The sequence below is a fragment of the Nicotiana sylvestris genome, chromosome 1 (genome assembly GCF_000393655.2).
Source record: "Nicotiana sylvestris chromosome 1, ASM39365v2, whole genome shotgun sequence".
Taxonomy (NCBI): domain Eukaryota; kingdom Viridiplantae; phylum Streptophyta; class Magnoliopsida; order Solanales; family Solanaceae; genus Nicotiana; species Nicotiana sylvestris.
The window spans coordinates 90,289,261-90,302,210 of NC_091057.1; the positions used below are offsets into that span (position 1 = coordinate 90,289,261).

Consider the following 12,950-nt stretch of genomic DNA (forward strand, 5'->3'; position numbering starts at 1 on the left):
AAAGATTGCAACTGGAGAAGTGATCTTTGTATAGTGATCCCTAATCCAAACCAAAGAATATCTTCTTTTAGGATTGGATTTTCTTTTGTTTATACTTACTCATTCACTTTGGGATTTATTCCTGCTATTGACCCAGTTATACTTGATTTCTGTCGCTTTTTCAATATTTGTTTGGGACAAATTGGCCCCCTTGTATGGAGAGCAGTGGCTTGTTTGAGGTACTTGTCTGTAAAAGCCAATGTTAGTTTTACCTTCCCCCTCCTTATTCATCTTTACCACCCCAAATTATTCCGCCATGGGTTTTTTACTTTAACTGCAAGAAGTAAAAGGGTCTTGGTAAGCCCTGAAGATGACAAGGATCGTGGGTGGTACACTCGTTATGTTGCTGTATGCACAGTTGATTTGGTGGGTGAAACAAATATCCCCTTCCCTGAGAAGTGGAACTTTGCTCGTAAGTTTTTTTTTACTTACCGTACTTATCTTTAAGAATTTCAATTTCTTTTATAATTTCGTCTCTTTTTGCTTTTCTGTAGCAACTATGGGAGATGTGGAACCCGTTCCTAATTTCCGTGGTTGGGTAGATTCAATCTTGAAAGCCGTGCCTATAGAGGCAAGAACTTGGAAATCCATTTCCAATTTACATGGTTGGAAAGTGAAAACTCACAGTATGCATCTCTTTATGCTTTTTCGTATGTTAAGTCCTTTCTTGTTTCTAACTTTTTTCATCCTTCTTTTTGTCAGGATTTGCTATTCGAGGAATGACAGCTGAAGTAGCTATTGCCCTTCGAGCCTCTTCTGGTACTTCACTCTCTTTGGAGAGAACTCAAGCTACGCTATCAAAGAGGAAAGTTGTAGAAGAGGATTATGAGAATGATGAAGATGAAGAAACCTCTTTAATAGCTAGACCAAGATTTAGGAGACGCATCGTTTCCTAGGATGAAGCTGTAGTTACCCCTGTTTGTGCCTCTCTTATCGAAACTATTCACATTCCTTCTGATGATGAAACCACTCCGAGGGACACCAATGAGTCTATTCAACGTCTCTTTGTTGGTGGTTTTGAAAGTAGAGAACTAGGTCCAGTTTTAGATGAAGCTCCTTTTTCTTCCTCTGTTCCCATTCCTTCTATTCCTCCGCTGGTTTCAAGTGCTTCCTCGCCCGTTCTATCTGTTCCTGCTCCCTTATCTATTTCTGCTCCCTTGCCTGTCTCTATCCCTTACCTGTTTCGAGTCCTTTGACTCCTGTTATTTTCACTTCTTCTACTGCTCCTCCTTCTATAGCTCCCCCTCCCTCTGTTCAACATGCAGATGAGGGTTCCAGTAGCAGAAGCTTGGCTATGAGGAGCGTTACACTTGAAGTTCCTGCTAATAACAGTCTTTTAAGGAAGTCTGGTGGAGCAGATGCCTGGCTTAGGTCTTTGATTGGAGATATTGAGAAGAAGAAGATGAGCAGTCACAGTTGCTTAACTCTGATGAATGACATAGTTCATTCTACTCTGAAGGTATTTTTTCTCTACTTACTAACAAGTTTTTTTTATCTCTAGATTCTTATTTCTATGAGTTTTCACTGTAGGCTAACCTCATTGGTACAGAATTGATGGGAAGAATTTCCCTTCTGGAAAAAGAAAACTTGTGAGTCTGAAAAGTCTATCCACGAGGCTGAGGAAATAGCCAAGGGAGCCCAGCTAGAAGCAGATAATTGGAAAGAGCAGTTTGAGAATGCTCAGGGAACTATAGAAGAATTGCAAGAGAGTAGAAATCACCTGGAGCAGCAAAAACGAAGTCCGACTTCTGAGCCAAAACTTCTTCAAGTCAATTTGAAAAAGACAAGGAGCGCCTTGAATGTTGCTTTTCAGAACAGTTATCAAAGTCAAGTGAAGAAATCAGAGAACTCAAGGCACTCTTGAACAAGAAAGAAGAATATGCAGGAGAATTAGTGCAGAATTTGACTCAAGTTCAAGCTGATTTAAAGATCTCCTCTGACAAAGTACATGCCTTAGAAAGTTCCCATGCCTCCCTTGAAGCTTTCCTTGATTCTCATTTAGCTAAACATCAAGTGTTAAAGAATGATCTTGCTATGTGGGAAAGGGAGTATGGACTTCTTGAGGAGAAGTTTGATTTAGAGGTGAGTTGGGCTTTCTTAAACTCTCGTCGTGATGCTTTAACGGAGGCCAGACAATAAAACTTTGACTTAGACTCAGAGCTGGCCAAAGTTTTAGAAACCATTGAAAGAACCCAACAATCATTTGACTTTCCTTCTCCGGCAATTGAAGCTCCGTGGCTAAGGAACCTGTAAATGACGAAGTCGTTGCTGTGGCAGTTGAAGTTGAAGATGTTGCAATTCCAGCTCCCGAGGGTGAAATTTCTACGACTCAGTCTATGGAAGCTGAAACTTCCGTGACTCTTGCTCCCCTCGTTGAACCTAACACTTCAAGCCCAGCTGAAACTGCTCCTGTTGCTGCTTCTTCAGAAGTTGTCACCGTGCCTGTGACTGTTTCTGAAAGTGAAATTAATATTGCAACTTCTGATGTGCCAACCCCTTTAGTGACCAGTTAAATTTCCAGACTTTGTTTTTACTTTCTTTGTTGGATGATGGTTTTATCCCTTAGTTATTTTTTTAAGGGATTTTTTGGTGAAAGTCCCCAGTCATTATAAAGGGGCACTTGTATAAACTTTTTGTTGACTCAGTTTCTACTTAGTCTTTTTAATTATATTAAGAAGTTTGTTAGTACTTCAATGTGCTCTATTCTTGCCTAGTTTAGCATTTTTATCCTTTGAAAATGCTTTATGATTCTTCTCATGACTTATTAACATGAGGTTTATAAAAGAGGGCCCTTTTATATATCGACACTTAATGAAGAAGACGTCTCAACTTCATAATGGTGTTATAATACGATGAAAGAAATAGGAACACACATGTTTTGTTTGAAACAACTTTGACAAGTTTTTATTCATGAACTTGGACAAGCTTTTGAATATTACATGTATTGAGATACATCTATAACTTTCTCATAACTGTTTTTCTTATAACAGATTTTTATAAAGTAAATACTATTCAACAAGGTTTTTCCTTATAACCTGTTTCAATACATAATCATGACCCTATCTTAATGTATTAGGAAGGGTTTGAGAGGTGATTCCGTTATTCTCATGGGAAAGAACACTATGATGAATGTTTTGCATCTTCCTTTATTTTGATAGGAAAGAACACAGTGATGAATGCTGAGGTTCCGTAACTTCTGCTCGACACTTGTTTCGATTTACGTCTCCGTCTTACCGCACGTATTTGTGTACAATATGCAGTCCCCCAAGTGTTTGAGTGCGGAAGTATGAAACCTCGAGCACTTGTTTGTTTCTCACAATTTAGTCCTTTTTCCTGAAAACAGAGAAACATACGGGACTCAGAGGTGCGATTAAAGATGAAGACTGCCTAACCCGTGTGTATTTCCATCAGATTAATTTGTAACCCTGGGCTGGGAATTTTAGAATATTCCATTTTGTCATGCAGGTCGTGACTCATCATTTGGCACGAGTTAGGGTTTTTGCCTAGCATCTAAAATCGTTAGTAAAATTTTAACAATTCAAAGAAAAATTCTAATATAGCGATACCTGATCGTAGGTGCTTTCTCAGAAATAATATCTCTTTAGGTGGACAGCATTCCAATGCGAGGGTAGAACCTTGCCATCCATTGTCTCCAACTCGTATGCTCCTTTTCCCGCAATGTCACGAACTCTGTAGGGTCCTTCCCATGTTGGACTTAGCTTTCCTGAATTAGCAGCTTTTGTAGATTGGAACACCTTTTTAAGCATGAAGTCCCCAATTTTAAAGAATCTGAGGCGTGCTTTCCTGTTATAATACCGTTCAATTACTTGCTTTTGTGCTGCCATCCTTATTAATGCAGCTTCTCTTCTTCCTTCGAGCAAATCAAGGTTCACCCGCATCTCTTCATCATTTGATTCCTCCGTTGCTTGAACGTACCGTGTGCTCGGTTCTCCTATTTCAACTGGAATTAAGGCCTCCGCACCATAAACCATTGAAAATGGTGTTTCTCCCGTGCTTGTTTTTGTCGTTGTACGATAAGCCCATAATACTCCAAGTAATACCTCAGGCCAATTACCTTTTGAATCTTGTAACCTTTTCTTCAAGTTGTTGATAATGACCTTGTTTGTGGATTCCGATTGTCCATTACCCACTGGATGGTATGGTGTAGATGTTATCCTTTTAGTTTGCCAACTTTGAAAAAATTCAGTGATTTGAGCTCCTATGAATTGCGGACCGTTGTCACACACTATTTCTTTTGGTGCTCCAAAACGACATATTATATTTCTCCAAATGAAGTCTTTAACTTCCTTCTCTCGTACCTATTTAAATGCTCCTGCTTCTACCCATTTAGTGAAATAATCTGTAAGTACAAGTAGAAATTTCACCTGACCTTTTGCTTGTGGCAATGGACCTACGATATCCATTCCCCATTTCATAAAGGGCCACGAGGCTATAACAGGGTGTAATAACTCAGCTGGTCTATTCATATTATTGTCGTATCTTTGACATTTATCACACTTGGACACGAAACCGTTTGCTTCTTCTTCCATTTTAGGCCAATAATACCCTGCTCGAATTAGTGTTTTTACCAGCGACCTTTCTCCTGCGTGATTTCTACAATGTCCTTCATGTACTTCCTTCATCACATATTCTGTTTGGGAAGGTCCGAGACACCTTGCTAATGGCCCACCGAACATCTGTCGATAAAGAATTCCTTGATGTAAACAGTAACAAGCAGCTTTTTTGCGAAGTGCATAAGCTTTTCTTTTGTCAGCAGGCACGGTTTCGCGCTGTAAAAAAGCAATAATTTTGTTTCTCCAATCTCATGTTAAATGATTAAAATTTACCTCGTTCTTATCAGGTTCGAGAACGGAATGAAATAAATGCACGACTGAAGCATTTGTGTCATTTGCTACATCTGCTGCAGATGCGAGATTAGCTAAAATATCTGCCTCCACATTCTCATCTCTTGGGATCTGCATTACCTTCCAAGTTTGGAATTGCTTTATTAGTTCTCGTACCTTTTCGAGATATTCTTGCATTCGTATCTCCCTGGCTGTATAAGTCCCCAACATTTGATTGACCACGAGTTGAGAATCACTCTTGATTATAATCTGTGTTATGCCGAGTTCTCGTGCCAATTCTAGACCTGCAATTACAGCCTGATACTCTGCTTCATTGTTAGTTATAGAATGACATTTATAGACTGTCTAATAGTCTCACCCGTAGGTGGTACGAGAACTATCCCTAGGCCTGCTCCTTTTACATTAGACGAACCATCAGTGAATAAAATCCAAGTCCCCGGGTTTGCACCATTAAAAACTTGTAATTCTTTTTCTGCTTCTAAATGCATCCCCTGGCTAAAATCAGCTACGAAATCGGCTAATACTTGAGATTTTATAGCAGTCCTAGATTGATAAATGATTTCGTATTCACTTAATTCTATAGCCCATTTTGCTAACCTCCCTGACAATTCATGCTTATGCAAAATGTTTCGTAATGGAAAAACAGTAACTACAACAATGCGATGACATTGAAAATAAGGTCTTAATTTTCTAGATGCCATGATCAAAGCTAATGCTAATTTTTCTAGTTGTGGATATCGTGTTTCAGCATCTAATAAAGACTTGCTTACATAATAGATAGGAGATTGTTTACCTTGGTCCTCACGGACTAAAACAGCACTTACCGCAACTTCTGACACGACCAAATAGATGAGTAGCTTTTCTCCTTCTTTTGGTTTTGCCAATAGTGGTGGATTTGACAAGTAAGCTTTTAAATTTCTAAGGGCTTTTTGGCAATCTTCGTTCCATTCAAAATGATCTTGCTTTTTGAGTGCGGAGAAAAATTTAAAACATTTTTCTGAAGATTTGGGAATAAATCTCCCCAAAGCTACAATTTTTCCTGTTAGCCTTTGGACTTCTTTTTTACTCGTAAGGATATCAGGGATCTCCTCTATTGCTTTGATCTGAGAAGGATTTACCTCAATACCACGATTAGAAACGAGAAAACCCAAAAATTTGCCTAAGGCAACCCCAAATGCACATTTTTCTGGATTGAGTTTCATATTAAATTTTCGTAAAATTTCAAATGTAACAGATAAATGAGAAATATGATCACGAGAATGCTTGGTTTTGACGAGCATAATATCTATATATACCTCCATGGTTTTTCCTAAATGTTCTTGGAACATTTTGGTGACCAACCTTTGATAGGTTGCTCCAGCATTTTTGAGACCAAAGGGCATTACTTTATAACAGTAAGTCCCCCTGTCTGTGATGAAAGAAGTTTTTTCTTTATCACTGGGGTCCATTTTAATTTGGTTGTACCCTGAATATGCATCTAAAAAACTCAAAAGTTCATGCCCTGCAGTTGCATCAATTAACTGATCTATATGCGGTAAAGGGAAAAAATCTTTTGGGCAGGCTTTGTTAAAATCTGTATAATCCACGCAAACCCGCCACTTACCGTTTTTCTTAGGTACAACAACTGTGTTTGCTAACCAATTAGGATACTTTACCTCGTGGATTGACCCAATTTTCAATAGCTTTTGGACCTCATCTTGAATCACCTGATTTTTGAAAGCTCCTTGCTTTCTTTTCTTTTGCTTTACTGGTGTGAAGGATGAGTTTTCATTTAGTTTGTGAGTCATCACATCCGGTGGTATCCCTGTCATATCAGCATGGGACCAAGCAAAACAATCCACATTAGCTTTTAAAAATTCAATCAAAATACCTCGCATGTCTGAGCTTAGATTGGCTCCAACATAAACCTTCCGTTCAGGCCACTGCTCAAATAATATCACAGTCTCGAGCTCTTCAATTGTTGTTTTGACATTTTCATTCTCTTCAGGTTGTTGAATTGTATCAGGTCTCGAGTCTAAATATGTCTTTTCTTATTCAGTTGAGGTTTGATCCTTGATACCTTCAACTATTTCCTGTAATTGCTATTTCTCTTTATTCACGGTGCTCATATCTGTTACAGCGTTGATACTTCTGTCTGTCTGCTGATCCCCACGAATTAGGCAAATTCCCCACGGTGATAGGAATTTAATAACTTGATGTAGAGTTGATGGGAGAGCATCCATATCATGAATCCAAGGTCTCCCCATGATCATATTGTAAGCCATTTCCATATCTACTACCTGAAATTTAGTTTTTTTAACAACACCTGCAGCAAAAATTGTTAGAATTACCTCTCATTTTATTACCACACTTGAATTGTCGAACCTGGACAAGGTATGAGCCTTAGGTATCATTTTGTCTTCAGCTTGCATTTCACGTAATACTCTTAATAATATAATATTTATGGAACTTCCTGGATCAATCAAAACTCGTTTTACATTAGTATCATGCACAAGTAAAGATATTACCAGTGCGTTATTATGTGGGGTCATTACTCCTTCGGTATCTGCATCATCGAAAGAAATACTTTCGTTTTCTAAAACATGTCGTAGCCGTTTCCCGTGTGTTATCATTACTTTAGAAACCTTGTTGGAAGCCGTATATATTACACCGTGAATATCTTCTCCCCCACTTATAACGTTCACGGTTCTCTTGGGTGAAGGAGGCTTTGGTGGCTCTTGCCTATTTTTCATATAGGCTTGCTTACCTTTCTCACTAAATAACTCAGTGAGATACCCCTGTTTCAATAGATGATCCACTTCACTTTGTAAGAATCTACATTCTGAAGTTTTATGCCCGTGATCATTATGGAATTCGCACAAATGGTCTGGATTGCGCCTATTTGGATTTGACCGCATCTTTTTTGGCCATCGTACCTTATCTCCCATGCTCCTCAAAATAGCTACGAGCTCGGAGGTAGTGACATTAAAGTTATATCCACCGAACCTTGCCTTTAAACTTCTGTCATCATCTCGTGACTCTTGTTTGTTTCGGTCATGTTTGAACCTTGATGAAGAGCCAAATTCCTTGTTCCTCGATTTTTGATCATATCGTTGACTATCCTGCTTTGACCGTGAGTCATTCCTTGCAAGACCCATGTATCGATCGTACATGTTTTTACCTGATCTTTTTTATGTTTCTGATCTCCTCGATTTGCTCCTTTCTTCATGATGAAACTGAGGTACGATATCTTCCTCAATTCGCAACTTCGTACTATACCTGTTATAAACGTCATTCCACGTGGTTGCAGGGAACACTCAAAGGCTTTCTCTAAGTCCTCTCGTGGTTTCCGAACTTTTGTCATTTAAGTTGCTTGCAAAAGCTATTGCAGCCCAGTTATCAGGTACACGAGGCAAAGTCATCCTCTCACATTGGAATCTATCAACAAAATCTCTAAGCAACTCTGTGTCCCCTTGTTTAACTTTGAAAATGTCTTCCATTCTTTTTTCAACCTTTTGAGCTCCTGAGTGTGCTTTAATAAAAGAATCTGCAAGCTCAGCAAAAGAGTTTACAGAATTTTCAGGTAAAAGAGAATACCAGGTTAATGTACCCTTAGTGAGTGTTTCTCCAAATTTCTTGACCAACACTGATTCAATTTCTTGCTTGGTCAAGTCGTTGCCTTTTACACTTGTAGTAAATGCAGTTACGTGATCACGTGGGTCTGTTGTGCCATCATATTTCGAGATATCAGGCATTTTGAACTTTTTAGGGATTGGAAGGGGAGCGACACTTGGTTTCCAAGGTTGTTGTGAGTATTTATCCACATCCACTCCTTTGATTATAGGGGGAACTCCAGGGATTTGCTCGATGCACTCATTCTGTTCCTTAGCTGTTTCTGCAAAGTTAGTATTAAATTTTGCAAATGAGAATTATTTGAATTACCTGGTTCTCCTTCCTGTGGTTCACTGGGGGTTCCTCCAGAATTAACAAGGCCAGAACGAGGATTCTCCAATGTATTATTATTAGGTGTAGGTGTGGGTGGTGCAACAGGTAATCGACTAACTAGAGCCTGAAGAGCTTTGCTAACCCGTGCATCAATTACTTTTTGTAAAGCTTCATCTGCCCCTTCAAAATGTTCAGATTGCTCTTGTTGATCAACACGAGATTCAGGAGCAGGAGTGCCTTCGTGAGATTGATGTGGTGAATTTTGGGGGGAGGGAACCACGTCAATGTTCTGTAAATCTCCTTGATTTTGATGGATTTAATTTTCATGGTTTCCCAAGGTGTTTTCACTGTTATTGTTGTTGTTGTTATTGTTGTTTGACATGATGATAACAACGGATAGAATGTAGGTTAAAAGAAAAGATTATCAGTTTCTCGGTAACAGAACCAATTTGTTTAACCAAAAATCTGAGTCTTTGGTCAAAGCTAGAAATAAAGAGAAATTCGGGTTACTGATAATCTGGAAACGAAAATAATAGAAGATTTCTGAGAATAAGTAGTTTTGTATTTCAGTGTAATCTCAATAATATTTCGTGTCTACAGATGTTGAGTCCTTCTCCTTTTATAGTTGATTCTAGGAGAAAATGTAATGCGTTTGTCTTAATGATGCAATTATGAGCAATAAATGACATTAAAAGAAACGTTACACAATCATTTCTATTTAATTCAAATATTCTAACGTATTTGATATTTAATGTTGTATCAAGACTCTTTTACGTCATCAGATTCATATCTTCAACTTCTTCCGATCTTCGGTCTTTAAATGACTCGAATAGGTACGAGACTCGTACCTATTTGAGTAACGGTCCACACCTATGTTGTTTTCTTCCCCCTATTTGTTGTCTCCCGTGCCTCTTGGCTATTTATTGCGTTTTGACCTTTTGACCAGTCCACGTGTCATGACACGTAATCTTCAATATTCAGACTCAGTTTTTTCCCAATACAAGCAGGTCCATTGTTATCCCTTGATTCATATGATTTATCCCTGCAATCACACGTAGATAATTCAACCTATTTGTTAGTAATTCGTCCAAGTTTAAATGGATTAGGTTATGATCTGTCAGTTGACTTGATTCAATGGGTTGAAACTCGAAATGACACATCAAATTATTTGTTTAAAATGGATTAAAGAGTGTAACTCAACGGGTCAAAGTGCAACACAAACCAATACAAAATCTTATTTAGAGACAAAAAATTAGTATGTAGATTTGGAATGACTTGAGCTTCCAGATAAACTTGGGATGCAAATAAGTTTTTACCAGTAAAATTTTGCTGCTGCTAAGGAGCAGATCTACTTGTAGTTGGGTTGTAATGGATATTAGTTTGATGTGGTGTAGCTTGTAACTTTGTACAATTCAAATGAGCATCAAAACCACAAGTTTGGCATCTATAAAGCCAATGATTGGTTCCAACATTCTTGCAAATATCACTACAGGATGATTTATCAGGATAAGGAGGCGAAAATTTAAGGTCAAGCTGGTGATGATGAGACCAGTGAGTGATACATAATGGGAAAATGGCACATAGTATGTGAAGTTCAGTACCACAAGTTTTGCAGTGGTAAGAGAAGCCATCTCCTATTTCCCCATATGCATCACAGTTGAAATTGCCTTCAGGATAAATGGGTTTTTGGAGGAGAATGAAATGGTGTTCTTTGTCAAATGGATGAGTGATTTGCTGAGGCATTTGGCTACATTCAGTATGGAGGAAAAAATTGCAAGATCTGCATGTGTAGATTGATCCAGTGGCTTGAATCTTGCAGCCTGAACATAGCTGTGAGGAAGATGAAGCAAAGTTTTGATTAGTGATTAGCTCTAAAGGGTGAGGGTGACTGAAATGATTTATTGTGTTCTTGGATTGTTGAGGTTCCACCTTCACCTTTCCCATCTCCAACTACCTCTCTCTCTCAAATTTGGAAGTGTAGCTTTAGGTACTTTGATATTTAATCAATTTTGGCAAGTGAAATAATCGCTATGTGTAACTTAAATCCTTTACGACTGTAAAAACTAAATGATTTGTTTATTTTCAGTTATGCACAACTTGTTCACCAAATAAGAAAAGGCAAGGGACAAAATTTGTGGGGGAGATTAAGAATATTAAATGAAATTGTTTGCTAGTATGATACCCAAGTCAAGGTCCATATAACGCGGTTTAGGAGGAAAAATGTCAAAATATTTACTAGGTGAATTCATGAGGGGATGTGCTGTGTAGACTTCAGAAATTAAAACTAGCTAGGTTAGCGGAATTAAAGATTTATTTTATTTTATTTTTTCATTTTAGAATGGCTATTCGATTTCCATGAGACCTAAAGGGTTCAATCAGCTATCTTGAAAATTTGCATAGCAATGTCTGCCAAAGGTTAAGACGGAAGAGGATATAATTTCAAATTTTCGTAAACAGTAAGCACTTGGTGTATAAAAGAGAGGAAATTTGATCACATAAAGCACCGAGCAGAAATAGACAAAATACAAAGAATTTCATCTTGGGACATCGAAAGCTGCATCTACAGATGTTTTTGCATAATAAACAGGATTACTAATATACTTCAAAGTCCTCAAATTCGGCCAAGAATATAGACCTTTCATTTCCAAGACTTGCAAAAAAGGCTAGTCCTTTTTAAGTTGCCTGTTATTTAAAAGATAAATGGGTTAATTGTCACGACCCAAAAAAAAAAACACTAGTCGTGATAACACCTAATTCGAGCCACCAAAGCCAACTAACAGAAAATACAATCCAAACGAGATTATAGGAAGTTAGTAAAGAATTATCTGAACATTTATAAATTAACCCAAGAATTGGAAGTACAATTCATGAGCCTCTAAGACTTGGAGTTAATAAAGCTGGTACAAATATTTTTACAATTTGTTTGAAAATTTACATGACAGATTAGCAAAAACCTAAGCTACCAAGGACAAGTGACAGCTATATCCGGAACGCACGAACATCTTCAGAGTCAGCACCCGACATCACCATCAGCTCTGCTCCAAATATTTGCACGCAATATGCAGAAATGTAGTATCAGTACAACCGATCCCTTGTACTGGTAAGTATCTTGTGTAACCTCGTCGAAGTAGTGATGAGGATTTTTAGTTAAAAGGTACTTACTAATAAAACCTGCACTGTAAATCAGCAATAGAACTATACCATAACATAATATAGAAGAATATACGAAATGGATACACAAAACAATAACCGAGTGTTAACAAAGATCACAATTTGGCATCTTCTATTACCTCGACCACTCCCTTTTTTAGAATGAAACTAATAAACCACAACAGTCAATTCATAACTTTCATAGCATGAAGAATGTACTCAGATATCAAGTCAATTACACGACAATACCCTTTGTACTTTTATCTCATCCTCACCCAATATACGTATAACAATACCAACCGATAACAGGAATTACAAATTAGGAAATATGCAAGTAGCAATAATGAACGAAGATATACATATGGGCAACAGAAATAGACTAGGCAGAAGACATATGCGTAATGACAGCAATTAGAAAAATACGGAATATCTGCTTCAGCTAACTAGTATGGTGGAGGCCTAGGTACAAGCATAACAAATAAGAAAGGAACACATGATCTTTACAAATTAACAAGTAGAGACATGAATGACTATCATGGTGGAAGACTTATACTAAAGTGCAACAAAATAAATACGACATAAATGTAATTATAAGAGCAGGAAATATGCATGATATTTGCAAGTTAAGTAAGTAGAATATATGAGCAACAAAACAACAGTTAAGACAGAGATAAGTGACAAAGCAATAGCAACAAGTCACATCAGCTCTGTAATTACGAAAATGACAGCTCAAGTTAAAGACAGGAACATGTACACGGGAAAACAGATATCACAACCTAATGCATGTGTTGATATCCAATTTTTTTATATATATTTTATAAACATACATACTTTCAAAATAGTATATATATGCATATATAAGCATGCACAAGATTTTTATAATTTTTCTATAATTTTAAAAGCTTTAAAATAATTTAATTCTCCCCTTTTTACTTATAAAATTTCTAATAATTATTCTTCGAATTATTATTG

General features: G+C 37.5%; 2 protein-coding genes across 2 annotated transcripts; both read right to left on the reverse strand.

Moving 5' to 3' along the window:
- Positions 1-6,985: 6,985 nt before the first annotated feature.
- LOC138872150 (uncharacterized) lies at positions 6,986-8,383 on the reverse strand. Its single transcript, XM_070150237.1, has 3 exons — positions 8,239-8,383; positions 7,250-7,449; positions 6,986-7,183 (listed from the first exon to the last, which is right to left on the reverse strand). Exons 1-3 carry the CDS (start codon positions 8,381-8,383, stop codon positions 6,986-6,988), a joined length of 543 nt encoding a protein of 180 aa, XP_070006338.1.
- Positions 8,384-10,163: 1,780 nt separating this feature from the next.
- Positions 10,164-10,772, reverse strand: LOC104240207 (protein VACUOLELESS GAMETOPHYTES-like). Its single transcript, XM_009794992.2, has one exon. The coding sequence runs from the start codon at positions 10,770-10,772 to the stop codon at positions 10,164-10,166; it is 609 nt and encodes a 202-aa protein (XP_009793294.1).
- Between the last annotated feature and the right edge of the window lie 2,178 nt (positions 10,773-12,950).

Bases quoted from the DNA above. Each gene is read 5' to 3' on its own strand.
- LOC138872150 (XM_070150237.1), bottom strand. From the start codon at position 8,383: ATGGAAGACATTTTCAAAGTTAAACAAGGGGACACAGAGTTGCTTAGA. The intron at 7,450-8,238 runs GTTCGGAAACCA...TCGATGATGCAG, and splicing joins AAGCAACTTAAATGACAAAA to ATACCGAAGGAGTAATGACC. The intron at 7,184-7,249 runs GTAATAAAATGA...ACTAAATTTCAG, and splicing joins GGTTCGACAATTCAAGTGTG to GTAGTAGATATGGAAATGGC.
- LOC104240207 (XM_009794992.2), bottom strand. From the start codon at position 10,772: ATGGGAAAGGTGAAGGTGGAACCTCAACAATCCAAGAACACAATAAAT.